General features: G+C 38.2%; 3 protein-coding genes across 7 annotated transcripts; 1 reads left to right on the top strand and 2 right to left on the bottom strand.

Moving 5' to 3' along the window:
• The first annotated feature begins 104 nt into the window (after positions 1-104).
• Positions 105-16,157, top strand: LOC118269276 (uncharacterized). 5 transcript variants are annotated; one of them, XM_035584301.2, is made up of 10 exons: positions 108-523; positions 6,255-6,423; positions 7,926-8,011; positions 8,427-8,545; positions 8,779-9,019; positions 10,370-10,497; positions 12,039-12,142; positions 12,550-12,666; positions 13,391-13,513; positions 14,359-16,157. In XM_035584301.2, the coding sequence occupies exons 1-10, from the start codon at positions 377-379 to the stop codon at positions 14,436-14,438; spliced, it is 1,314 nt and encodes a 437-aa protein (XP_035440194.2). In that variant the 5' UTR covers positions 108-376; the 3' UTR covers positions 14,439-16,157. The 5 variants fall into 5 exon arrangements, with proteins under 5 accessions (XP_035440197.2, XP_035440194.2, XP_035440195.2 ...); XM_035584302.2 differs by having other exon boundaries at positions 113-523; positions 8,779-8,935; XM_035584303.2 differs by lacking the exon at positions 108-523 and adding an exon at positions 4,945-5,537.
• A 116-nt stretch (positions 16,158-16,273) lies between these two features.
• LOC118269277 (uncharacterized) lies at positions 16,274-18,906 on the bottom strand. The gene is made up of 5 exons (XM_035584305.2): positions 18,635-18,906; positions 18,141-18,310; positions 17,706-17,848; positions 17,169-17,350; positions 16,274-16,700 (listed from the first exon to the last, which is right to left on the bottom strand). The coding sequence occupies exons 1-5, from the start codon at positions 18,751-18,753 to the stop codon at positions 16,298-16,300; spliced, it is 1,017 nt and encodes a 338-aa protein (XP_035440198.2). The 5' UTR covers positions 18,754-18,906; the 3' UTR covers positions 16,274-16,297.
• A 1,065-nt stretch (positions 18,907-19,971) lies between these two features.
• LOC118269278 (uncharacterized) lies at positions 19,972-23,740 on the bottom strand. Its single transcript, XM_035584306.2, has 5 exons — positions 23,466-23,740; positions 21,988-22,172; positions 21,387-21,562; positions 20,875-20,996; positions 19,972-20,564 (listed from the first exon to the last, which is right to left on the bottom strand). The coding sequence occupies exons 1-5, from the start codon at positions 23,702-23,704 to the stop codon at positions 20,375-20,377; spliced, it is 912 nt and encodes a 303-aa protein (XP_035440199.2). The 5' UTR covers positions 23,705-23,740; the 3' UTR covers positions 19,972-20,374.
• Between the last annotated feature and the right edge of the window lie 755 nt (positions 23,741-24,495).

Genomic DNA, 24,495 nt, shown 5'->3' with positions numbered 1-24,495 from the left:
TTAAAACATTTCCAATACCTCGTTATTTTGATTGCGTGATTAGTTTGCGCGCCATGATGTGGCGCGCGTTGCTAGGCAACGGTTTGTTTGTTTTACTAACCAAAAAAACCAAACTTGCGATAAAAATAATGTCGTATGAACTCACATTATAATTCATTATTATTTCGTTATGAAACGTATTCAGTGTTTAATTTGTTATTGGAATAATATAAAGAGTGAAATAACTAGAACTTCTTTTTAATTTTTAATGGAACAACCGTGTATCGTGAAACGTGTTATAAGTTACGTGCCCCTGACAGGTGTGAACTCTGATTGTTTTGTGATCAAAGTGATTAGTTTCGTGTGAGTGGGTGGGTGAGCAGCGGTGTCCGACAGTATGTTATTTAGCACGCGACCACCGGCGAGCATGGGGGCGCCTCCGCTGCCGGCTCCTCAGCCCGAGGCCCGCCACTTCCCGCAGTGGAGCAGGACCGCCATCCTCACGCTAGCTAGTGTTGATCCTGAAGATGATGTTATTCCTGAGGTGGGTTTAATTATTGAAATTAGTTAACAGATTTTTTAATAAAATGGTGGTAATTATCAAAAACTTAGTGTGATTACTTTGGAAGGATTACCTACCTATCTTTGGTATCTAGTCTCCCCTTGAATACTATGGACGAAATAATGAAAAAATTAATGTTTTGCGCAAACTTCGACAAACTTTGCCATGGCTAGTGCTTGGGACTTTAGATAAGTAGTTACTGTACTTAAAGGTATGCAGGATTGATTCCCAGGTTAGGCTAAGTAACTACCTATCTACCTACATATTATTAATTATTAATTATTAAGATAATTGTGCCTACGTTTCTAAACAGATGTACCAAAGGATGTGGGTAGACCTTAAACGGTACCTAGTCTGTTCCAGTTTTCTTGTAACTTAAAGATCCTTTGGGTAGGAGTAAGTACCTAGATAAGAGTCATGGTGCATTATGGTAAGCATCCACATATCCGCATCGTACGCATCGCACGCAAAGGATGGATCGCTTCAAACTGATTGACTGCGTCCGTACGATGCGGATCAATGGACGCAGTTGTATGAGTTTCTTTACAAGACAAACTAAAATCCGTTGCGTGGGATGCGTACGATGCGGGCCTGTGGACGCGTACCTTTATACTGCACCGTATATATGTAGGCCTATAGGCCTATAGGATTCTGTCCTATAGGCCTTGATGCTTAAGGGTTAGATTTGTAGTATCTATACCTAGTTATGACTTTCCTTCTAATTTTTTTTCAATTACAACCTAACCGAGGTCACAGTAAGTACGTACTTTATGGGTACTTACCCACTAAATTACTACCTACTTGAACTTTTATCGGCCGTAAAGTGAATTGGAAGTAATGGTATAAATATTAATGGTTCATTTTAAAGGCTGTGAATAATCAATGACTCCAATCTACCACGCTATCTGTTTGACCATCAAATGCCACATGCCATTAACGAGGATAGCTCATGTCGTAAATTCTTAGTAATATAGTTTCGAAGGTGAAATTGCCTAGGCATATGGAAAGGTCAGTGCAATTGGTAGGTACTTCGATAGACTTTCTTCGTAGGTACTTTAACAACAAATCTGTATTATATCTGCTTAGGGTCTTGCGTTAAGGGTGTTTGTCCACCAGAGATGTGCCATGTAGCTATGCTGCAAAGATTTTATAGCTAAGCAGTGGAAGCTGTAACTAAATTCTGTCGCAAAGTAGCTGTGCAAGGAAAATGCGTAGCTCAAGTAGTATGCGATGTACGGAAGCCACACATCCAAAGCGTAGTACACATCCAAAGTTCGCATTTTTCTATATAAAAACATAGCTGGAAACCAAACGCATCCACAACAACTTAGCATAGCACATCTCTGGTGGAGAAACACCCGGTAAATTTTGGATAAAAAGTTTGCCTCGGCTGTTTTGTCATTGTGCTCTCTAAAAGTCATCTCAATAGCAGGATTGGCTTCATCGTCTTCATCAGTATCTCCTTTATCGTCATCGTAACTAACTATTATATTCATCGTGTCGTATCTGCTAGGCTTCTCCAATAGCACTCCACTGACCTCTATCTTCAACTCAGCCCAAATCTTCTCTGGTTATTTGTACTACAATTACTTAAGCATTTGTAGGAAAAAAATAAATTTACATCTGTCCAATAAGAACCCTTAATAGACATGTGTATGACTAGACGAACGAGGCAGACAGTTTAATTTTGGACATTCCCTAAATCGGATAACTTTGATCTTGAATCCAAGAATAGCAATGAGCTTTAAAGATCGCCCTGTTGACCAATTATTTTCAGGTCAGTTAACGAAAATGTTGGTACCTACTTGCCTCTCCGAATAAATAGACTGCTGAACGCTTAGGGTGTAATTTTTTGCCGAGATTGAGCTGATTTTTGCATTATTATGATTATTATTTCACTGAGTTACAGTTTTAACAAGGGAAATAGTTTCATATCTATGGATTTTTATATCCTTGAGGCCCAAAGAACTTCTTTCCTTCGATGTAGTTATTACATTTTAGCGATTGGCCTTTAAATCTTGGATTAAGGAACTAGCAATAGTAAGAAAGTATTGGAGGGTTTCTTTCCTATGTGCGAGAATCTTCTTTCATACAAATTAATTTCTGACAGTAACGGTCGATACTATCATTCGGGTGTTATGCGCACACCTACATTTGTTACATTTCTACAAGATTTTAGCAGGAGCGTTGAAAAGGACTATTATCAATATCTCCTGACGATTTGGCTGGAAGCTAAGGTGTGGAAAGAGATGCAATACTTTTCACATATCCATAGTTTTAGAGTGTTTCAAATGTGACCCTTTTAAATATTTCAGATTTGTTTATTGTCAACTACCTAAGTATTGAATATTACAAATTCAATTACTACCAACCCAACTAAATAACTGCAACATTGTAGGTATCGACATAATTGAATGTTAAAAATAGACGGACAGACAGTAACTTTAAAATTCATGGAATGGCGTGCATGTCTACCGTAATATTGCAGCTCCATTATATTAATAACATGAAGCTCGCCGAGTGTACTGCCTGATACAGTTGTTTTGTACACTATGAAGGTTTATCGTGATGGACTGACCTGATTGTAGATAGCATACACATCAAACTATGGAAATACATAGTTCAAACTGTTTACAATTTATCGTCATCATCATCATTATGCGAAATACGTCCACTGCTGAATAAAGATCTGCCCTTTAAGTCCTGATGTTGCCAAATGACAACTTGACACTAGCAATTTAAGTATTTTAGAGAAGAGATTGGATGCTAATAAGGGTTGTATCAACGCATAACATCACGTCTTTTAATTAGTTACATAGGTACTGAGAATTTTCCAAAATGATTTCATTTCAAATATGGTGAAAATAGGTGTGGGCTCTCTACATTTCCAGGGGTGGATTTCACGTCAGACGTGGCGTACGGCAGCTGTGCGTGATGATGTTATCTGATTTGAAAATATTTGCAAGTTTTTCTATGATGTTTTTGCTATGAAATTTATGTCTGATTAAGATATCAATTTCTTTAAAAACTTAATTGGATCTTATACTAGGCTATAGCTAACTTAATAGTTTTAACAAATTACCATTTCGGTGTTATAAACACAATAATAACAGCCAGTAAATATAGGTACACGGTCAAGGAATTTTCCTTTTAAAACAAAGAAACGTGATATTTGCAAGGATTTCCTCATACAAGTGGACAGACAGGACAATAAAATAAAAAGGACACGACTACACTAATGGCTTACCTACTTAAGTAACTTTGTCATTAGGAGTTACCTAAGGAAACACAAGTTGTAATGGAAAACACATTAATTAAAGTGGTCCCGAAAACACGTCTCTATTTTGATAGCAAATGGTTTAGCTGTTTCCTTTGTTGTTTGCAAAGGTCATTGAACTCCTCCTGCCCTTTTCTCAAGTTGCTAGGGGTTGGTGCAACATGTTTCCATTTTCCTTTCTCCCCCATCAAACATCTTACTGCCAGAATCCCGTTTCGTAAAATCTTTATTAGTACCATCCGTCATTCACCCTTCAAAAATGTCTTTGAATGTGGCGTAAAAATGGTCTGTTTTCTTATTCATATTTGTTTAGAAATAAACATTTGTTGTCATAGTCTTTTACTGTGTGTGTTTTAAGGATTAAGATAAAAAGACGCCCAAATAAATATGAACGAAGGAACACAAAGAGACGTCCTTACCAATACGATGTTTTCTTTTCAGTATTCAGCTATTGTTATTCCGTTTAGGGCATGCATGAATGAATGTGTAAGTGGCATGGGTGAAATAAACATTATTATTTCTCTATATGGCTTTAGTATCAATTTGGGCTTGTTTACTCAAGTGTTGGGTGTTCCGTCTGTCTGTCTTTCCTAATGTAATGTAGGTAATATGGATTTTATATATTTTATTACGACATGGTTATTGTGCCAACTGGTTAATGTTCCATGCGTGCTCGAAAGTTTGTACTTTCTCCAGTCGTTAAATATTTTAATTGCAATGAAGCTGTTGGTTCAGTTGCTATCAGTATGTATACTCTAATGCGGGCCTAATTTATTATGTTTTGTTTTGAGTTACTTTGATATGTCCAGTCTGGGTTTTTAGTTAACGCCTAAGAATTAGACTTCTTAATTTCCTTGAGGTAGGTAATGGTAGTGCGTGACGTGATTCATACAAAGTAAAAGTGAGCACTAAGTCTACTTATTTATGAGTTAAAATTCAAAGTTCGTAAATAATGGCGTTCATAGAGTTACGCAACTAAGTTGCGGATTATGTTGCTCCTACAAATTCGTACGGTTAAGGTCGCCGTAAAAGTGCGTTACGTATTCCCGATCTGTATGGTGAAATGAAGCTATTAGCAGAGAGCTGTGTGACACGCCATAAAGCCATCAGAGGAGTTGGCAGCGCGCCACAGGCGAATAGTGACAGAAACGAAGCCCGTGAGTCAGCGGTACGCGGAACCTGTGTGCGGCGGCGCGATCGATAGACACTGCACCCCGCGCGCCGCCCCCGCCTGCACCTGCCGCCACACAGCCCGGCTCCTCGCCGCCGCCGACACACACCACAAATACGAGAAAATTCCTAATAATCAACGGAAACATTAAACAGTGCTTTGATCCAAGTCAATTTTAGTATTTACCTATAACCAGTTCAGTGGTTCAAGGTCGGGACGGTCGACGACCCCGGTTAAGTATAGGAGAAACGTCTACCTCATACAGTATCGGCTGAACGCCACTGTTTATTATTTGTGTTCATCTGTGAAATTTTATTTTTAATTATTACGTGTAGTGGGCAAGGTCGTGGTGCGTTTGCTGTGCACAAATGTTGAATCTTTATCATTGGAAGCACGCGCGTGCTCCGCGGCGGTTCACAACAAAGGCGGTTGCGCTAGTCGCTCTGCCCTGACTTGTATCTGCTTCGGGTCGTGGATGTGATTGAGTCTGGTCTGCAGCGATGGCGTCTAAAGTCCTAGTGCCAGCTGCCCCGTTCACGAAGCTCCAAGTAAGTGGATCATTAATTATTTTGCGTCGGATGTTCCCTCCTCATGTCACCAGTTCTGATTTTGGTTCGGAAATAGATATCCTGCCAGATTCCCATCTGTTTGCATTCGTCTTCTCGCAGCTCGTGTCGTTCGCTATGTTTATATGCGAGTGTCCAATATAAATAATTAAAAGTGCCAAGTCATGGAACACAAAGAACCTTCCGGTCATTGACATTATAGGAAAACCTATTATGTGTATCAGATGGGCTTTTCCCATCGCCTGGCAATGGGAAATCGTTACTGATTATTGGGGTAATTCAAATGCAATTAACTGTTTCCGTACATTGTGCCGAGGGACATTAGTTATTTATCTGAACAAAGGGTTGCGTTGTTTCACTCGCTATACGCTATTGTCTAGTTTCTTCAATTTATATCTATGTAGGTCCTGTACATATTACGATAGCAGATTATTTTGTGAGTAGGTACTTACTAAATTCTATGAATGAAACATGGTTTGTACCAAATATGCGCAGAGTGATCCTACCTATCTATACTATATTTTGCTATGTGCCGAGGTATTCCGACTGTTATGATGTACCTAGTTACAAAATGAATAATGTATTGTGACTTTTTTACGATTAGATATTAATTATAATACCTATATTTAAGTCCGAAAATTTCCTGTAATGCCAAAAGTGCAGTCAAATGTCATAAAGAACTGACTTTATGATCTTCAGGTGAAGAAGTCAGCTCCGGAGCCGACTGGTGGAGGATTCATCATCGGAGGTGACCCGGTGGCCAGAGTCGCACACCTGGAGCACAGCGTCAGGTTCCTGCAGGAACAGCACCGGCAGATGCTGAGTGGTCTACATGCTGAGATCGAAGCCTTGAGGGAGAGGAACAGAGGTAAGAGGGAAACTGGTCATGAGGTCCATGGTTAGGTTATAGCTAACCTGACGATCTGGAAGTAATTGGAGGAGAGGGGGTATGTTTAACGGTAGACATTTTGTGGTTGATATGATGATGATGATGAGGTTGTGTATGCTGGTTATAGGAAAAGTAAAGTGAACAATAATGTGCTATCTATTCGTGTGATGCTCTGGCAAAGATACAAAGAATCCTGAGGTCTTCAGGCCTACACTTAAAGTTTATTTTTGCGGAGACCATAAATGACGATGCTAAAACCAGAGTGATCTAGGGCACAAAAATATGTTTCTGAGAAAATTGAGGAAATGCGTTAAGCGTTATTGTTGGAAACGTATGAGCTGTATATTCATTTTTGGTAAAAATGTCACTTAGATCACTCTGGTTTTAGCGTCGTCAAATATAAAGTACTTTCGGGCTAAGGCTTTACATTCTTCGTTCATTTTTCTAATTTAAGGCTCCAGTCATAAATGACTCATAATTTTAAGAGCTTAAGATTTAATTTAGGTAATCTTATCATATGAATCATTTCATAATGACAATAGGTACTACAACCAGCTGTACTTTACGTCTGTACTGTAACTATATGTATAGTTATCTCCAGCTAATTTATTATGACGACCACCCACAAACATGGTGCGTATGAGGTCGGGCAGAGTAAGCGGCTTATGTCGAGGACAATGGTACCTTTGCACTTTATGATTCAGTGGGTGGCCAGTTAGCCTACTTCCAGTACATTATCACAATATTCGGTATGCTATCGAAATATGCTGTTAATACGAAGGCTAAATATATTAATTGGTGCATTACTTGTAGGTAATAAACGGAGGGTTGCAAAATTTCTTGTCATTAGGCAAAGTGAAGCAATACTAGAGAATTTACTACTGGAAATTGTATCATAGGCGCGTTCTATTTGAGTTCATTTTGTATCGACATATGCCTAGGTACAAGGACCTACGTAAAGTCGTTTTGCTATACCTATCAATATATCTATAGAACCTATAGGTATGTTTACTGTTGACACTCGTTTTAACCGCAGACTCAAACTTGTTCACGGTTATGTGAGTCATACGTTGTACTGTGGGTACGTTGCACTTAAGGATTCGAACCTAAACAATGATCTAAATGGGTGTGTACTGTACCTTGTATGCAATGGTCATTGATTCCTTTTATTAGTCATTTGGCAGTTCGGTGTTTATATGTGAACCCAAGTTTACCAAGTCAACCCAAGGTGGATGTTAAATATTAGTTTACACAGACATAATGTCAAACTCCGTGTCTCGTATCTAGAGTAGTAATAGAGCAGAATAACAGAAAAGCACAATTATATTTCGTCTTACTTGAGAATCAAACTCAAACCATAGGCAATAGAAGGGCGTTTACGATCATTTCGACCAACGAAGTCAACTTTTGACCGACGTGAAACGTAGAAGATTGTTTTTAAAAGGCGAATGACATCATGGTAATAATTTTACTCTTTCCAGATCTGCAGTTCCAACTGATATTCAACAAGGAATCCTCACCGAAGGCCAGTTCACCACCAGCTGAGGAGAACACCGAGAACAATGAGGTAACAAGACTAACTAGTTTGTGCTCACATTTCATAGTCTGATGCGCCGAGTTAATTAAATAGTGTTTCAAAACTGAAGTTCAATTACCTAGTAGAATTAGTTACGTAAACTGGAAAAAGTTGTGAGATAATAGCCATTTGTCTAATAGTAAAAGTACTAATGTAATTCGTCAAAAACGACTTTTGAAGGAAGCCTAGGCCGAGCCAGTGTCTAGCAGAAGATGTAAAAGGACTAAAGATGAGAAGACCCTTTTATGTTAAATGGGTCGACGTTTGGCCGCTATCTCGCCTGATGGTAAGTGATGATGCGGCCTACGGTGGAGCACTTCTGAATATTCTCTCTCCTGATAATCTAGTCATTCTTATATTTACACTGCATAATGTTCTTTGATATGAACTTTTAATTGCTAACCAGGCTAAGCTGAAGCGCGAGGTGACACGCTTGGAGCAGGAAGCGTCGACTGCCCGCAGCGAGGCGAAGGCTGCGGAGGCCCGGGCACTGCAACTGCAGCTGCTCGTAGACGCGCAAACTGAGTACGTGAACATTTTCTATCTTGTGTTTGAGTGAGCATTCATTGCAACCTTGAATGACCTTGGTCAATAAACTTTGTGTTCCAAGTCCGTTAGTGACTACTGACTAACCTTAACGTGATCGACGTTTGTCATCTAGCTTTACCTTTCGATACACATGGATAGTTGGAACATGTACCTACTAAGTCCAGTTGCCCGTTAACTATAATGAAACTGCGGACCGTGTACGACGACAGAAAGCTGCGGTCTCTGGAGGTGAGCAGCGCGTGTTCGTGCGGCGGCGCGGAGGGCGCGTGTGCGCCGGAGAGTCGCGCCGAGCTGCGCGCGCGGCTGGGCGAGGCGGAGCGCCTGGTGCGCCGCCTGCGCGCCGACGCCGAGCGCCAGCGCAGAGAGGTACAGGCGGCCGCCGGCCGGGACCCCGCCGGGGGCGCCGTCACTAACCTCTTGTTTGACGGCGTGGCCGCGCGTCACGCTCACGTACGTGTCGCCGTGTCGCCGTGTCGCACCGCCCGCCACTACCCGCGCGCCACCACATACGATATACTCCTCTATGTATACCTATATTTCTCTCCCTATCCTGATAAGCAAACGATTGAGAAGACAAAAAAATACTCAGTTTGCAATTTCTTCTAAATCTATCTTCAAAAAATGAAAACAAAATCCTGAAGATAGATTTGTACATAAGACCCTTTGTCCTGAAGTCCCATGGAGTATAGGGTGTGGTTGTGTCGTTGAGGCTCGGCGTAGTTGCCAGTTGGCGCGCCGACGTGGACGGGAACGCGTCACGCATACAGTACCCCAGCCAGGGAAGTACGAAGGCAATTTGGATATTATGTAGATTGCATGGGATATGGGAGAAACTCTGAAAAAAGTGCGTTAGTACATAATCCAAAATGGATTTACTTGAGATTTAGGTGGATGGAGGCTGCCAAAAATGGCGGATTTTGCAGTATTGTTAGAAGATAATAACATATGGGACAGGCCTTAGTATTCTCTGGCTGCGGTGGCACACAGTTGTTACTAATCTCTAGTTTCTGCACACTAACATTTCGCGAGTGATGTTTTAGTTTTATACTAACCCCGCATGTGCTGCTCTTTGTTTGTCCCGTCCTCGTATGCGCTTGTGAAGATTTTAGTTATTAATTTGGTTTAAGTAGCTCTGGGGGGAGGTTGCTGGTCAAATTGTAAACTATATTACAAGAACAGCAGCCTTTGTGCCAGTTTTTGAGGTGACGAACTCAACATGAGTTATACAAACATCTAAAGGATCAAGTTTGACAGAAATAAAAGGCTTCCAAAAAGTATTTTGAAGATCATGATCATCAACAATTTGTGGAATTAAGAAACACTCCTGAAGAGTTCGCTACCCTTTTAGGACATTGTAATTGAAACATTTTAAACACTACCTGCTCAGCAGAGTATTGTTTCTTTAACTAGCAGTTATTCGTTCCAAAATATGTTGTTATTAGAGTTTTACTCATAGCACTTAAAAATTTGTAGCAGATCTTACTAACAAATGTTCTTAAATAATAGCTAGAGTAATTATAGAACTTTTAAAGCACAGGTTTGTGTGAAATGCAAATACTTGCACCGATTTCCTTGATTGATACACTTGCACATTTTGGTGGTGGGTTTGTAAGCACCCGAGTGAGATATTTTTGTCCGAAAGTCTATACCTGACGACATAAGAAAGTTCTATAGTCCCTTCTAAGAAAGTTTATTATGACTACAATTGTACCTAAAAATCAAGTGTCTAGTATAAAAATTGGACTCTCCTTCCACCCTTTTGGTACCCAGATAAGTTATCCAATGTGTTTGCCTTAACAGTTACAGTGTATGAAAAATTCCCTGCACGCGAGTTTGCGCGCCAGTGGGCTGGACGCGTACGGCTATCAGAACAACTACCACTTTCCACCAGTGCACACGCCTGACTTCTGGCGAGAGCCGCTTCGAGAGTAAGTAGCCTTTTCTTTGTATCTTTTTAGTCCAGTCATTTGGTAACGAAAAACACCTTCTTACATTTTATATTGCATGTGATATAACATTACTAAAGATTGGTACACAAAGTATGTTGTCACAATAGGATCTTGAGTTATTTTGACTTCAAATCAACGTGGATATAAGTTTTTCATCAAAGTGATTACATATACAATTAGTACAGTTTCTGTCGATTCTAATAAAAATGAGCAACTATGAAATTGTAGCAAATTTTCAGCAGCTTAGGGACCAAATGACTGGACTATAGATCCCTAAGATATACTGTAAGATGTATTTACAACTTGTATTTCATTATTTATATCCCTATACGCCTAAACGGTCGAACAGTAAATCTTTTCCGGTAGCTATAGCCTGGGCATCTTCAAGTCTCGAGCTAATACCTTACTCCTAGGCAAGCCGTCCCTATCGCCTCAATCACCGCTAGACTTCAGGTGACCCAATATACATTATTGTGCAATGTACAGCACCATTCAACACATTGCGAACACTGCTTAGTTCAAAAAACCACGTCAACAAAAATTACAGACTAGCATTGGCGAATTTTTGACGTGTAGACGCCAGAACAACATGCTACTTCTACAACAGATTTTCGACTTAACCGCACTCGATTAAGGTCTCAGCACACATATGGGATCGGAAAGGGATCGTAATCGTAACGCCTTTTGCCTCGCTGACAATCAGGCGTCAACCTACCGTATGCACGTAACGAAAGCGTATCAGCAGCGCCTGTACGTCAACTCGGCTACGGCTAGGCGACACCGCGCTTACGCCTCGCCGTCCCGTCGCGGGAGGGGAAAGGGGAAAGGGTGGACGAAGAGATGTGAGCTCGGGTACGGAGAGACGTAAGCGCGGGGACGGAGAAACGTAAGCGCGGGGACGATGAGCCGTAAGCGCGGGAATTCAAGTTCGGAGCCTGTTCCGAGGCGAGGCGATTACGTTATTATTCCGATTAGTGTGCGTTGCAGTAGGGAGTTTAATACAAACCATTAATCGAACGGCTCGAGGCGATACGGTGACGATCCCTTTCCGATCCTATATGTGTGCTGAGACCTTTAATCGCATTACATCCACTGCTGAAAATGCTTCTTTAAGGTAAGCGTCCACAGACACGCATCGTACGCATCGCACGTATACCGTATGACGTTATCAGCATGCATCGCATGTAGACATTACTGATGATGCGGATCAGTGGATGCAGTTGTATGAGTTTCTTTCTATACATACCACCTAACATCCGTTGCGTGCGATGCGTCCGATGCGGGCCTGTGGACGCTTACCTTAGGACGGAATGTGTGTCAGGTGGATTGGGGATCACATAAGGTAATTTTAGGACATACCTGCACAAGTCGACTTTACAACAAAACAATAGAGTTCATAATCTATTAAAGAATTAGAGTAGTTTGATCTGGCGTCTATACTTAAAACAATGCTTGAAATTGTCAGAATAACCGTAGAATAAATAGAATTATTGTTATTACCTTGTTACACCAAATTGCAGCGACTTCAACATGGTGGGTTCGAGGGGGCGAAGCACCCGGCGGCCGCTCACACTGCCCGAACTATCCGGACAACAGATGCACCGCTCTACCATTTATGCTAATAGTAAGTCACTATAACTTTCCCAATTCCTAACCTCCAAAAGGCCAAAAACACCTCCGGTGTTTCGGTTTCATGGCTCGCGGCGATTGCTTACTATCAGGTGATCCGTCTGCTTGTTTACTGGCTTGTAGCATAAAAGAACGACACGTTAGAGAAAAGATTACTGTTTTAAAAATTATTACACTTCTACGGAATTAAATACACTTTGGTACATACAACTAAACTACACTACGGTACATAAATAGCTACCACTACATATACATAGGTATAGCAATTAGCAACTACCAACAATAGCTGGTAATCCAAGGTAGTAAGGAATAAATCACTTACCTAATACTTCCATGAAAACAATATCTTAGACACGCTAGTAATATATAGCTTCAGTTAATTAATGTTTCTATGAATTTTAGATCATACACGTGAGCCGCGTCCGAGAGCCAACGGATACGACAAGAATAAAAAGCCGCCAGCGACCAACGGAGACGCCACCACCAGTACCACCCCCAAGACTCCAGAAGAACCCTCAGGTATACTTTTCTCACTTGCAAGAACTAATTAACTAAACGAGGGTACAATCTCTTCGCAAAGGATAGCTATAATACTTCTCAAAGGATAGCTGCCTAGGTGATTTTAAGGGGCCAGTTTATAAGATTAATACAAATATGCAATCTAGAAAATTTCTCTCAGTCAAAAATTTTTGCGAATAATATAATTGAAGTACCTAGTCAAGTCAAAACTTCATGAATATTAAAAAAATGTTTGCGTGTTGTATGTATGTACCTATCTTCTTAAAGCCTTAATACAGGTCCCAATTTGGTCGTGGTTGGGCTGTCAGGACCATTTGTTGCCGCAGCCCGTAGATAATACAAAATAATCCAATTACCGTAGGACATAGCAATTGCCGTAACAATGGCAACATAGGGTAAAGGTAACTGACGGTTGGGTGCCCGACCGTCAGTTACCGTGTAGCAATGTCAGGGTAGTTATTGCGTTGCGAATTTTGTCAGGTACAACTAATAAAATTGGGATGTGTAAAGGGCTTTATGATAATTTTAGAGGCAAATATTATTTTTCTTTTAATGTACCTACTATTGATGTAATCATGCACGACAAGTTGGTTCATATTTTTAATAAAAAAATACTTAATATTAAGAGTATAATTTTGTATTATTACAAATAAATTGGAATGACGAGGACTGAAATAGATTTTTCTTTGAAGTGTTTTTATTTTACTTTATGTTGCTATTCCAGACTGCCGATTTAGATCAATGAACGCGAGCGATTTATCGAAAAACGAACATAGTAACATGAGCTCAAAGGCCATGTATCCAGAGTTGAAAATGGTTGTGACAAAATTAATATCACACAGTCAGGGTGAGGAATGGCACGTTTTATTTTTTTTGTTATGGCAGCACTTCGAACTTCCCAAACTCTTAAAATACTTTATAAGATTTCCGACCTTATCGCTTTTTAATCAGGTAGATAATCTATTAAAGAATTTGGAAGTTTCAGGGTAGCTTGATGCGACTGTTATCTGTAGGTACCCATAGTATGAGTTTACTTTACGTTTAAAGTAATCGAAACGAGAGCGCGTTTGACGCTCTGATTGGCCGGCTCGAATAAACCAACCAATCAGAGCGCCGAACGCGCTTTCGTTTCGATTACGTTAAATGTAAAGCAAATTCATACTAAGGGTATTGTACCTACTTATTGGAAAACTAACTTGAAGTATTTTTGATGGTGTAAAGGCGTGTACATAATATGTGCAGTAGTTTAGTATGTACTAATGTTAAAATGTTGATTATGAGTGTGTGTAGGCTACTAACAATATTAACTGGCTTGTTGTGCATGCGGGTACTAACAATTTAGATAACGTTGTTTTACTATTTATACTAACACCTTTGTAGGACATAACGTAGTTCGATCGTTGTTGAAATTTAATTTGGTTTAATTTAATCTGAGTTTGTTGTGATAATTTTTTGGTCTAATTGTGAAGAGAAGAACCGACCTGTAAAGGGTTTAAGATGTTCATGGTTCATGAAGCTGTATAGAATTCGCTGCTAGCTTCAAAAACAAATATTTTATGTAGGTAAATAATTTTCATGATTGAGTGGCGAACAATTTGACGTTGCTAAAGCGACTGAATTTGTAAAAGACATTGGTATTATTTGAATACTTGTTTAGATTCTTTAATAAAAAAATATTTTATTGTCAACCAGTGAGCGGCGCGAGCGCAGACGCGGGGCGTGTCCGAGCGCGCCGCCACCACCATCGCAAGCACGCGCCCGACCATACCTAGGGGGGGGGGACCTCACACACACACACACACACACACGACCATCGCACTCGTATCGCTGCAGCCTCGCGGACACCGCCCACACTGAATTTGCCACTAGGGGGCGCTACCTAAAACCACACGTTTTAGGTCCATTGTCCAAATACCTATTTGCTAATGAGCAGCTATTGGACATTCAATTTTTGACAGCCTGTGATTGGCCAAATGGAACTTGAGATTAGCGCCATCTGGTGAACAGAAAAAGGATAGTCCTCATTATGTCTATCAACGTGGGTTATGTTGGACGAAATAAAAAGAACAAGAGATATTTTGACTAAAACGACTTCAAATTCGTCTAGATCATTTATTATTTTATTTAATGTCAAAATTTCAGTCTAATTAATACAATATTATTGTTCTACACAAAGTATTGAATAATTACAGACTATGTCTAGAGTCTAGAATCTAGATACACATTATATTCGATATTGGAGGCTAAACATTGGACAAAATAGATAGTTAAATTGTATATTATATCAAACTAATGAATATTCCTGTCGGATGATGTAACAAAGCAATAAGTTCAGGAACTAGACTGACAGATATTTGATGAACAAATCGACGGTTGGATTGCAAAGTCAAATAATTCAATTATTATGATATAATCGTAATCGCCTTCTGTAATATTATACTAACTCGTAGTTATCGTATAGCCTGGAACGACCGTGTTGACATTAGAGAGCCAACGTAATGTTGCACGATAATACACCTTACCGCACTAGATAGAGAGCTCATAATCTCGTGTGGTCAGCAACGTATAAAAAGTAAATAAGAATATTGGATTGTCTGTCTTATGTTCATGGTGATACGCCATAAACTTGCATGTAAATTGCCAATGAATGAGTCATGCAGCTCAAAATTGTTTTGTATGTCATCTGTATAAAGCACACTTTTGTCTGTGCCATCGTAAAATACATTTGTATGGGCTACTGATTGTGTAGTCACTGGTAAACATGTCAATGTCAATTAATATAGTGTCGTGAGTCGTGACGTCACAAGCCACGCTCGTACAAACACTGCCGCGACCACATCGTGCAACACTACGCACGCGCCCTTAGATTTTGCTCATTCGTGATTTAAAGTGCAATTTTGTATATACATACATTACATACATAAAATACAGTAAAGTTAGAGAAACTTAGTACTTATGAGCAATAATGCTACGTAATAGTTGCTTAGTGTTACGTCTCTTTCTTTTATTACGAAAATAAAAAGGATGCCAGACGGACATTGGCGAGTATGTAGAAGTTTTTCTTTATATTAGAATGACGTACAATATTTTTGCCTTTGGAAATTCAGTGAGATACCCGCAACTACTGCCATTAGCATTTATTTTCCTCCGGACACGGACTACGTACGGCAAACGGTATGTACTAAAATATAAAGACTAAAATATTTTTAGCTGAACCTAGTTATTTAATATAGTCGAAATGATCTGCGATTTTAATCATGTTTAAACTTTAGTCTAAACAACGTTTTTTATATAGTTACGCAGTTGTCCGCCCGATTGCCATATAAGTGTGAGGGGTCTTTGAGCTACATTGTGAGAGTGACGTAGACCTATTAAATGCTATATTTGTAGCCTTATCCATATTAATCTAATTTATTAAATTAATAATACTATTAATGATTATATTTGAATATTATAATTATTGATATAATAATATATTTATTGCAAAAGCATTGACTAATGTTTTATTTACTCCTAGCGTCTACATCTTAACTTTTCTAAAAGTCTATGTAATAAAGGCTAATTTTGCACCTTAAAAAGAGTATGATTAAGATTAAAATCCAACAGATCAGTACAAAATGTTTAATTACAGTCAGCTTAAAATTAATTTGAACACAGTATGTTCGCTACAACACTTGTAAGCGTTACCTAAGAACCATAACACAGATTCGTTTACTTGATCAGTCTCTAACAATTTCTTTAGAACGTGCATCTTATCATTATCTACAAAATAACTTAAGAATTTGTCAAATGTGTAAACACAGTTCATATTAGCTATTAGTCTGAATACATATACAATGTTTGGGTCATCGTGAGATTTCTCTATACTTACTGACATGAAGTGCAATACTTTGAGTATGAATTCATCGAGGAGGAAGTATGATTGGAAGCAAGTCTTGAACTCGCGGTGGCAGGAGAGTATGAAGAGTAAGTGTGCTGACATCGTGAGCCGTAACCTTGGTAGGATGGAGAGGATCTTCGTCACATATTCTGGTCTGTAAATAAGTAATAGAAAAGTCAATAAAATATGATCATTAAATTGATAGTTATCACGTTCGATCGTTACCACTTTGACTGTTCATAAAGACGACAATAGGTCTTAAAATGCATTGGTAGAGTGACGACATCCACTTATTTAATTGAAATTGTATTATTTGTTGTAACAAGTTGTGAAAAGTATTTTCCATCATCAGTCCCTTACTAAAAAAACGTTGCCAATTGTCTGCAACTATCTACACCTTTTTACTTATTTCTTATAATATCATTGTCACAGTGCACAATAACATTATGGCTTCTACTCTTTGTACTTGGTCCTATTACACAATGTCAAACTACATACTGCAAATGTGTGCTAGACAAATAAAATACACATAGGAATATTAACAACGGACACAGGGTATGATGGGGCTGACATAGGCTATTAGTTAAAAGCACCTAAAATAAATAAAATAACAGACACTTACGGGAGGTTATCTTTGAGCTGGTTACACAGGTGTACGAGAGCATAGAGGACAGACTCTCTCAGGTCCTCGTAGTTACAGACCAGCAGGTGTGTCAGTCTGGCCACGCAGCCCTGTGCCAACAGCACCTCACTCGCTTTAGGGCCTGAACCAGCTAGGTTGCCGAGCGCCCAGGCACTTGAGATCTGGAAATATTTGAGTTGCAAATTAAGATTTTAGTAAGAAATTTTATTTTATAGTTTGAAATTCATTCTAGTTAACAATATTAGGTTTGTTTCATTCTACATGGAAAATGTACTATTGGTCTTTAAAATAAAAGAATAAAGTAATTATAAATCCAAAATGAGTGGCTAATTTACTGAATAACACATATTATGGATAAAACAGAGCTTTGCAGCAAATTTTTCATGCAATAACATTTATAGTCCACAAAGGTTTTAAGTCTTCCGTTCTATTTAAACCTGCTTTTCTTAATACTGCTTTATGAAAAACATAAATCATTCTTATTAGTTATAATAAAACATCTCATATAATACTCACAGCCAAGTCAGCATTGAGACTATCGAGAGCAGCAATCAGGTAAGGTCCAGCGGCCTTAGTAACAGCCAGACCGGCCCTGCTATCTCCCAGGCCCAAGTTACAACAGCAGCCTATGGCCTCATACTGCTTGTTCAGACCATGACCTGAAAATATTGGTAATAGTTCAGAAGAAATTCAGAAGTACTATGTGAATATTTGCCAATTTGTAAATGGTAATTTCGGAAAGTCAATGAGATGTCACAGGTAGAAGCTAGTAATAAAATATGTAGATCAAAGATTAGCTGTAAAGGTTTACAACACTAAGAAAAAAACATTTCTTATAAGAAAAATCATGTATGTGTCAATATTTGAACAGTCTTAGAGTGGAAAATCTGTCTATAGTAATAACATTCCCTGGAGCAATGCAGAAAACATTTTGATTACATAATATCTTACTTGACAGTTCCCGTACTATCCCCCGTAGAGCACCATGAGTATGTAGTATTATTTCAATGTTGGCTGCATCATCAATCAGAGAGTTCTTCAAAGCACGGAGTTCACTTGCAGTCACAGCAGACTTAGTCTTTAGTTTATTGGCTATTTGTGTCACAGCATCTGGGTTTGGTCTGAAAAGAATATAAAATGAATGTTTGAATAAGAAATCATGAGTATATGAGAGTATATAATTAATTTGCATGTTTTGTAAGTTATGGTGGTTATAATAACATTTTATACAACTTTGTCTAGGTTGGTTAGGTTAGATAAGTTAATTTAGTTATTGTTTTTATGGTATTACTTCATTTATTGCTTTTAAACCATTGTAGTTCGATGTTTTTCGATCTGTACTATAGAGAAACCTAATCAGAATAAATAAATTATTACAAAGGTAAGTAGAGAATGGTAATATGTGTAGAAAAATACTAGTTTTAGTGATAATAATAAAATCTTACCGTAAATTAGGCAACGGTCGTTTCTCGTCGGATACGGCATCACGTTTCTGCCGCCTATTCATCAATAAAAGGTTACGGCTCGATTCCCGAATGCCTTCAATAGCTTCTTCTTCTTCCATTGTAGTTACGGTAGAGGAGTATTCAGAAATAGATTACACAGTAAAACTTAAATAAATAAATATTAAAATAAATACATGATTTAAGATATAGAGCGAACTTTTTTCACTAAACTGTGAACAATACAACTGACATTACTGCACTGAGTGACTGACAGTGACATTCGTTTGACAAGTTGACCATTGACAAAATGACAGATACGATCCACAGATAATAAATAAAAACAGAAAATGGTTTGACACCAAGGCTTTCAAACGAAAAATTTTAATTGAATTAATATTACTCTATGCCTTTTAAAAATGACCGATGAGTTGAAAAGGTACGTTTCTTTGAAATATAAATGCGTAAATTATTATCTCTGCTCTATACGGTTATAGCAATGACTGAATGACCGACTGTTGTCTCTTGTGGAAACATTTCACTGGATTGTGTTACAGATTTGTTTACTGGTTCTTTTTAAGCATTACATAATGTAGTATCCCAGGGCATCAAGAGGAGATTTAAGCGTCCTGTTTCGCTGGCTATGTAAGCTATTTTTATGAGGTGGACAAATCTGATCATGTAGAATAGGAACTAATTTTTAAACAAATATGCTTATAAAGCAAAAAACAAGATAGACAATAATAAAAATAAAAGCATGATTAATAGCATTTTTACATAGTTACTTTATAAGACTAGAAAAACCTACTTATTTACTAAAGTCACTTGTTCAGAATAGGCAATTAAGCTAATACAAAACTCGTACACTTATCTCTTGAGATTTTCTTTACGTCATCAATATCGCCAACTAATCACGTAGATTGATGTATTACACAAGATTTGGTTCGAGTTCGCGCAATGTCCAGCTAAAATGAGCCGTGAAATGGTTCATGATTGAGCTTTCGGTAGCTCTACATTTTTTGGTCGTTTCCTGATGAATGTGGGCTTTCAGTTCGCTTGATATTTATTAATTTAGTGAGGAAATTCGCTTAATTGTGGCTAATTATGATTGTTGCGAACCTCCTTTTTAACAGCAACGTTTATTGAGGGAACTTTTACAAAGTTTAGGTGATTATGTAGGATACCTATAGTAAAAATAATTTTTATTCAGGTAATTTTCAAACCCAGATCCAACTATTTTTTTTATTACCTAAACGAATTTATTTATAGCTAGGTTAGCAGGGTGTAATCGGTGGTGTATAGTGAGGGTTGTTGTACCAATTAAATAAATAATAGAACAGGTAGATACATGAACATATTTTTATTGAATGCCATAACAAAACCTTTTGTTTATTAACCTAAAAATAATATTGTAACGTTTTTGTATAAAAAGCAGATAGTTACACTTTTAAGGCAGCTTGAATATATAAGTAGAGATCTAGGTACAATACAAGTGAGAGATGAACCACAAATTGTTATATTTTAGTTATAAAGTGCAGAAACTAGACTCCAGTCTAGACCAGTACATCCTGTAGCTGCAGCCTTAGCATCTGACACAACCAGGTTTCCAAAACATAGTTTCTGGATTGCAGGCTGAAATTGAAATGCAGCCTGCATTTCTGCTCTCGATTATAATAAACATCATATAAGCAACAGCCTTCCCAAGAGATCAATTAGTACAAAAATTAAACACATAAGAGATCATCACGATTCAGGTTTTCTAACGAATCGAAGTTCTTTGGTCAGGGAGGAGTAAAACCCTGGTAATGGAAAGTCGAAGAGCTGTGTTGTCCTGATGAACTCGTTTACGGAGTCAGATAAAAGCGTCTGCAAGTCGACTTGGTCTCCGAGGGTGCTGATCTTCTCGTGGATGTACTCCAGAAGACAGGTGACCCTGTAGAAGTGGTTCATGTATTAGAATATTGTTGTAAGCCGTCTAGGTTGAGTTTTATATGATGATTGTACAGGGGATGTTAAGCCATGTAGGTACCATTTATGAATGACGTTTATAACTATCATAATTATACATATTATTATCTAACCTTATAGTCAACTGTTTCGGCCGTTAGCTAATGTTATAAAAATCATACCCGATCCATATTTTAATCATTATTGCTTGTAGGACGGTCAAATATTTGATTAGAGAAATAAACTGTTTTTCTCTATCCTGCATTATATTCTGCTACGGTTCTATTCTAACTTACTTGGACCTTCTACCGCAAATATCTGGAGTCGATACTATGGGTACACACAGTCGAAACTCGAGGTTGTCTTGCGGCAGGGTCGACCAAACCCGTGCTCGAGGAATCACGTAGTAGCCTTCAGTCTAAAAATTAAAGGATTGTAGCATTAGATCACTCTTCTTGTTGCTAAGAACAATAGCTAAACGTATAGGTACAAATAGCAAGATGTGACTGGACATCTCTAGTTCGGCAATCGATCTCGAATTAATTGACCATAATATTATAGACATTGAATAAAATTATATGACTTCTGAAACACCAACTTTAATGCAGTTTGGCACTTATACCTTACTCAGAGTCATTTAATGGTTACTTAACCCAGTCATTAGCAATTGTTTCCGAATAAAATCGTTACTAAATAATACTTTAAATAATTATTAAATGTCTCTGAGTACGGCACATAGTCATGCAAACTAAACGTGTATACAAAATCTACTAACTATAATGGTAAAGGATACCTATGTATAACTTACTTGCACAATATAAATCTTCGGCTTGTCCTGCAGCGTGGGGGGCATCAGGTCGGCCATGTATCGCATCACTCCGAACTCAGATTTAGGTGTGTGACAGGTCTCCACTACACCTTCTCTTGTCTTTGGCAACATCATTACTGCCACACAGCCGTAGTCTGTGAAGTCGCGCTGGAAAACTGGAATGGGGGTTGGGAATTAATTTAGTCACCTGATGATAACTTGGAGAATATATAGAATAGACTTTGCGGAAATACATGCTGTACAATAAATTAGTTTCATTCCGCTTTTAGATGTATTTCTAACATGCGGTGTGTAGAATAAAAAAATTAACGCCACCATTCTTTGGATGCCTTTTCCTTCCTCAAAAATGGGTCTCTAAACAATTTTTTTATTCAGAGCTTCTCCAAGACACGCTACGCCACTGCCATATCCGGAAATCGAACACAGCAACCCCTGCTGAGAGTCGGTATTGCGACCATTGTCCATGGGTGGTGCTGATGGCTTACCATGAGGTGACTAGTCTACTCGTACGCCCTCTATGCGATAAAAAAAACGAGGTAGTCAACTCAGAAAGAACAAATGAAATAAATTAACTTCTTACATCTTTCACAAGTGCTTGCAATTTCATCATCGTTCAGATCCTTATAAATAGTGACTTCGAAATGGAATTTCTCAAATGTTTCCTTGAATTTGGCACTGACGTCATCACTGGGATCTTCATCATCAAACTGAGAGCCAGCATCAGATGAATTGCCTTCAAATATCAACATAGCATGCTTGTTATATCTGCAAGAAGCAAATAGGTCTGTTAATGAAACCTGCAATGTATGCTGTATAGATGTATCGATTTAATGATGCCGTACTTCAATAGAAATGCAACTTTAAATAGTTAAATGATAAGATTGAAAATGCAAAAGAAAATTTTAGCGTGGTTTCCACCACATCAGACTATCTATACAAATGTTAATTACTTTTGATAATCGTTTGTATTTTTTAAAGGGGCAAATCAAGGGAAGTTTTGTACAGATTAAAAAAAAATGTGTTGTGTGAAAAATGTTTGTTATAAAATATAATAGTTTATTAATACTTACTAGACCTGTCATCATCAATTACATTGATTTTATTAATTCCTTGATAATATAAGATAAAACCTCTATCAATTCATTAGTCTAATGAATACTTATAACGTCCTGTTTCGAAATTAAAATATTTCACCTTAGCCTTATCAAGGCTTTAAATAAGTAGATAGTTATTTATTTGCACGTGGTTTAAAAAACACTTTCGTAAATTATCAGGCTATTAAGGGTTAATAATGCGTAATAGGTATAAACGACCCTAGCTAAAACTCCCCAAACAAACAAAAAGGTAAATAAAATCGTTCAATAATAACAATCATATCTTTCCTCTTTATATTACTGTAGATGTAGATTAATATAGTAATATGGATCGTGAAACTGAATGAATGAATACAATCTGGGACGGGGAACTACCTTCCTCTCATCGTGTGGGAGACCCATGCTTCAGCACGAACGGGTTGGCACGACCGCAGTAATACCACGGCCTCATAGAAAACCGACTTGAAATAACACTTGCGTTATGTTTTGCTGTTTGAGTGAAATTACCGGATGTTCCCAATTCCTTATTCCCCAACAACCCTTAAATTCCTAAACCAAAGGCCGGTAATACACTTGTAACGCCTCTGATGTTTCAGGTGTCCATGGGCGGCAGCGATTGCTTACCATCAGGTTATTCGTCAGCTTGTTTACCAGCTTATACCGTAAAAAATAGACTACTAACCTGAAGTCACCAGTGCAGGCTAGCAGAAGTCACTACTTCAAGCTAGCATCATGTTACTGTGTTACCCACTGTTAACGTATATGGTTGTATTTAATTACATATTTTGTAACAAAGTCACTATCATGCACATAACAGCTGTTTACATGATGATGATGCATTCCACAACCGAGCTGCTTGAATGGCACTTATATACAAATATATAGACCTACTGTGACGTGATATGCCTACAAACAAACATTCTTTCACCTGAGGACATTTGACATAGAATTATGTAGAACCCACCTGTCCAGCTCATAGGAGTATCTTGCTCTCGTTGATATCCTAACCGGATCCAAGTCCTCTTCTAATTCCCCACTAACAGAAACAGATGGTTCCTCACTCCTATCCTCAGAGTTTTCAGACACCCTATTAGTACTCTCTTCTACTTTTTGATACTCTGCCTTATTATAAGGCAAGGCAGCTGTTACAAAACTATCTTCAACTGACAATTGAACTTCAATTTGTTGCATCTTTGGCCCCATCGTTACTATATACGGACACTGACTGACTGACGAACAGAAAATGTTAATACAACTATCTAATCGTTATCAATGTGCGTCACTGTTATCAGGAGCCAATCAGTGGTGCTCCTAAACTGTTGATCAGGTACCAGTGATCGTTTCGCATAATGATATGATAATGTTCACATGCAAATAATGTAGAGTATGTCGTACAAATTCCAGAGAAAGATATGCTGTGTATTCCAGTATTGAGGTTTTATTTGTTTACATAGCAGTTGAGTCATCGTATTGCGGGCCTGTTATCTTAGTTACTGGCTGTCATACATACATATTTTGTTAAATCGGTATTTAGGGCATTACGTACCCATTGATTAGGATTGAAAAGTACCCATCAAAAACATCATGTAAAAAACCCAAGTCTCGCAGCTCAGTCTTTCTACCGTCAAAAGTTGTGAGATCCATGTAATACCAAGTCGGTTAATCTATTTAGTGTCTACTTGAAGGACCTTCTGTCTTAAGTTATTACATAAGTTATTATCATGCCAATATTAAAAATATTTAACGTTTTAAACAAATAGATCGACTTGGACATCGCTTGATTTGATTATTAGTATGTATCACACTACACAGCACGACGGGCCAGCGACCAACAGGAACGAGAGTTTCAATCGCATGAGGCGCGAGAGACTAAAGAATCTAATATAATATTGTAATATTCATTTTGTTTTCATGCGATGTCCAAGTCGATCTATTTGTTTAAAACGTTAAATATTTTTAATATTGGCATGATAATAACTTATGTAATAACTTAA

This window comes from Spodoptera frugiperda, chromosome 2, assembly GCF_023101765.2.
Source record: "Spodoptera frugiperda isolate SF20-4 chromosome 2, AGI-APGP_CSIRO_Sfru_2.0, whole genome shotgun sequence".
Classification (NCBI taxonomy): domain Eukaryota; kingdom Metazoa; phylum Arthropoda; class Insecta; order Lepidoptera; family Noctuidae; genus Spodoptera; species Spodoptera frugiperda.
Note: the sequence above shows the minus strand (reverse complement) of the source record. Positions and strands in the feature narration are given on the sequence as shown.

Excerpts from the sequence above, each read along its gene's own strand:
- LOC118269276 (XM_035584301.2), top strand. The coding sequence starts at position 377 with ATGTTATTTAGCACGCGACCACCGGCGAGCATGGGGGCGCCTCCGCTG. Across the intron at positions 524-6,254 it reads AAGATGATGTTATTCCTGAG|GTGAAGAAGTCAGCTCCGGA; the intron begins GTGGGTTTAATT and ends TATGATCTTCAG. Across the intron at positions 8,012-8,426 it reads AGAACACCGAGAACAATGAG|GCTAAGCTGAAGCGCGAGGT; the intron begins GTAACAAGACTA and ends ATTGCTAACCAG.
- LOC118269277 (XM_035584305.2), bottom strand. The coding sequence starts at position 18,753 with ATGGAAGAAGAAGAAGCTATTGAAGGCATTCGGGAATCGAGCCGTAAC. Across the intron at positions 18,311-18,634 it reads CGACCGTTGCCTAATTTACG|ACCAAACCCAGATGCTGTGA; the intron begins GTAAGATTTTAT and ends TATTCTTTTCAG. Across the intron at positions 17,849-18,140 it reads GATAGTACGGGAACTGTCAA|GTCATGGTCTGAACAAGCAG; the intron begins GTAAGATATTAT and ends CAATATTTTCAG.
- LOC118269278 (XM_035584306.2), bottom strand. The coding sequence starts at position 23,704 with ATGGGGCCAAAGATGCAACAAATTGAAGTTCAATTGTCAGTTGAAGAT. Across the intron at positions 21,563-21,987 it reads TGCAAGCACTTGTGAAAGAT|TTTTCCAGCGCGACTTCACA; the intron begins GTAAGAAGTTAA and ends CCCCCATTCCAG. Across the intron at positions 20,997-21,386 it reads CGAAGATTTATATTGTGCAA|ACTGAAGGCTACTACGTGAT; the intron begins GTAAGTTATACA and ends TTTAATTTTTAG.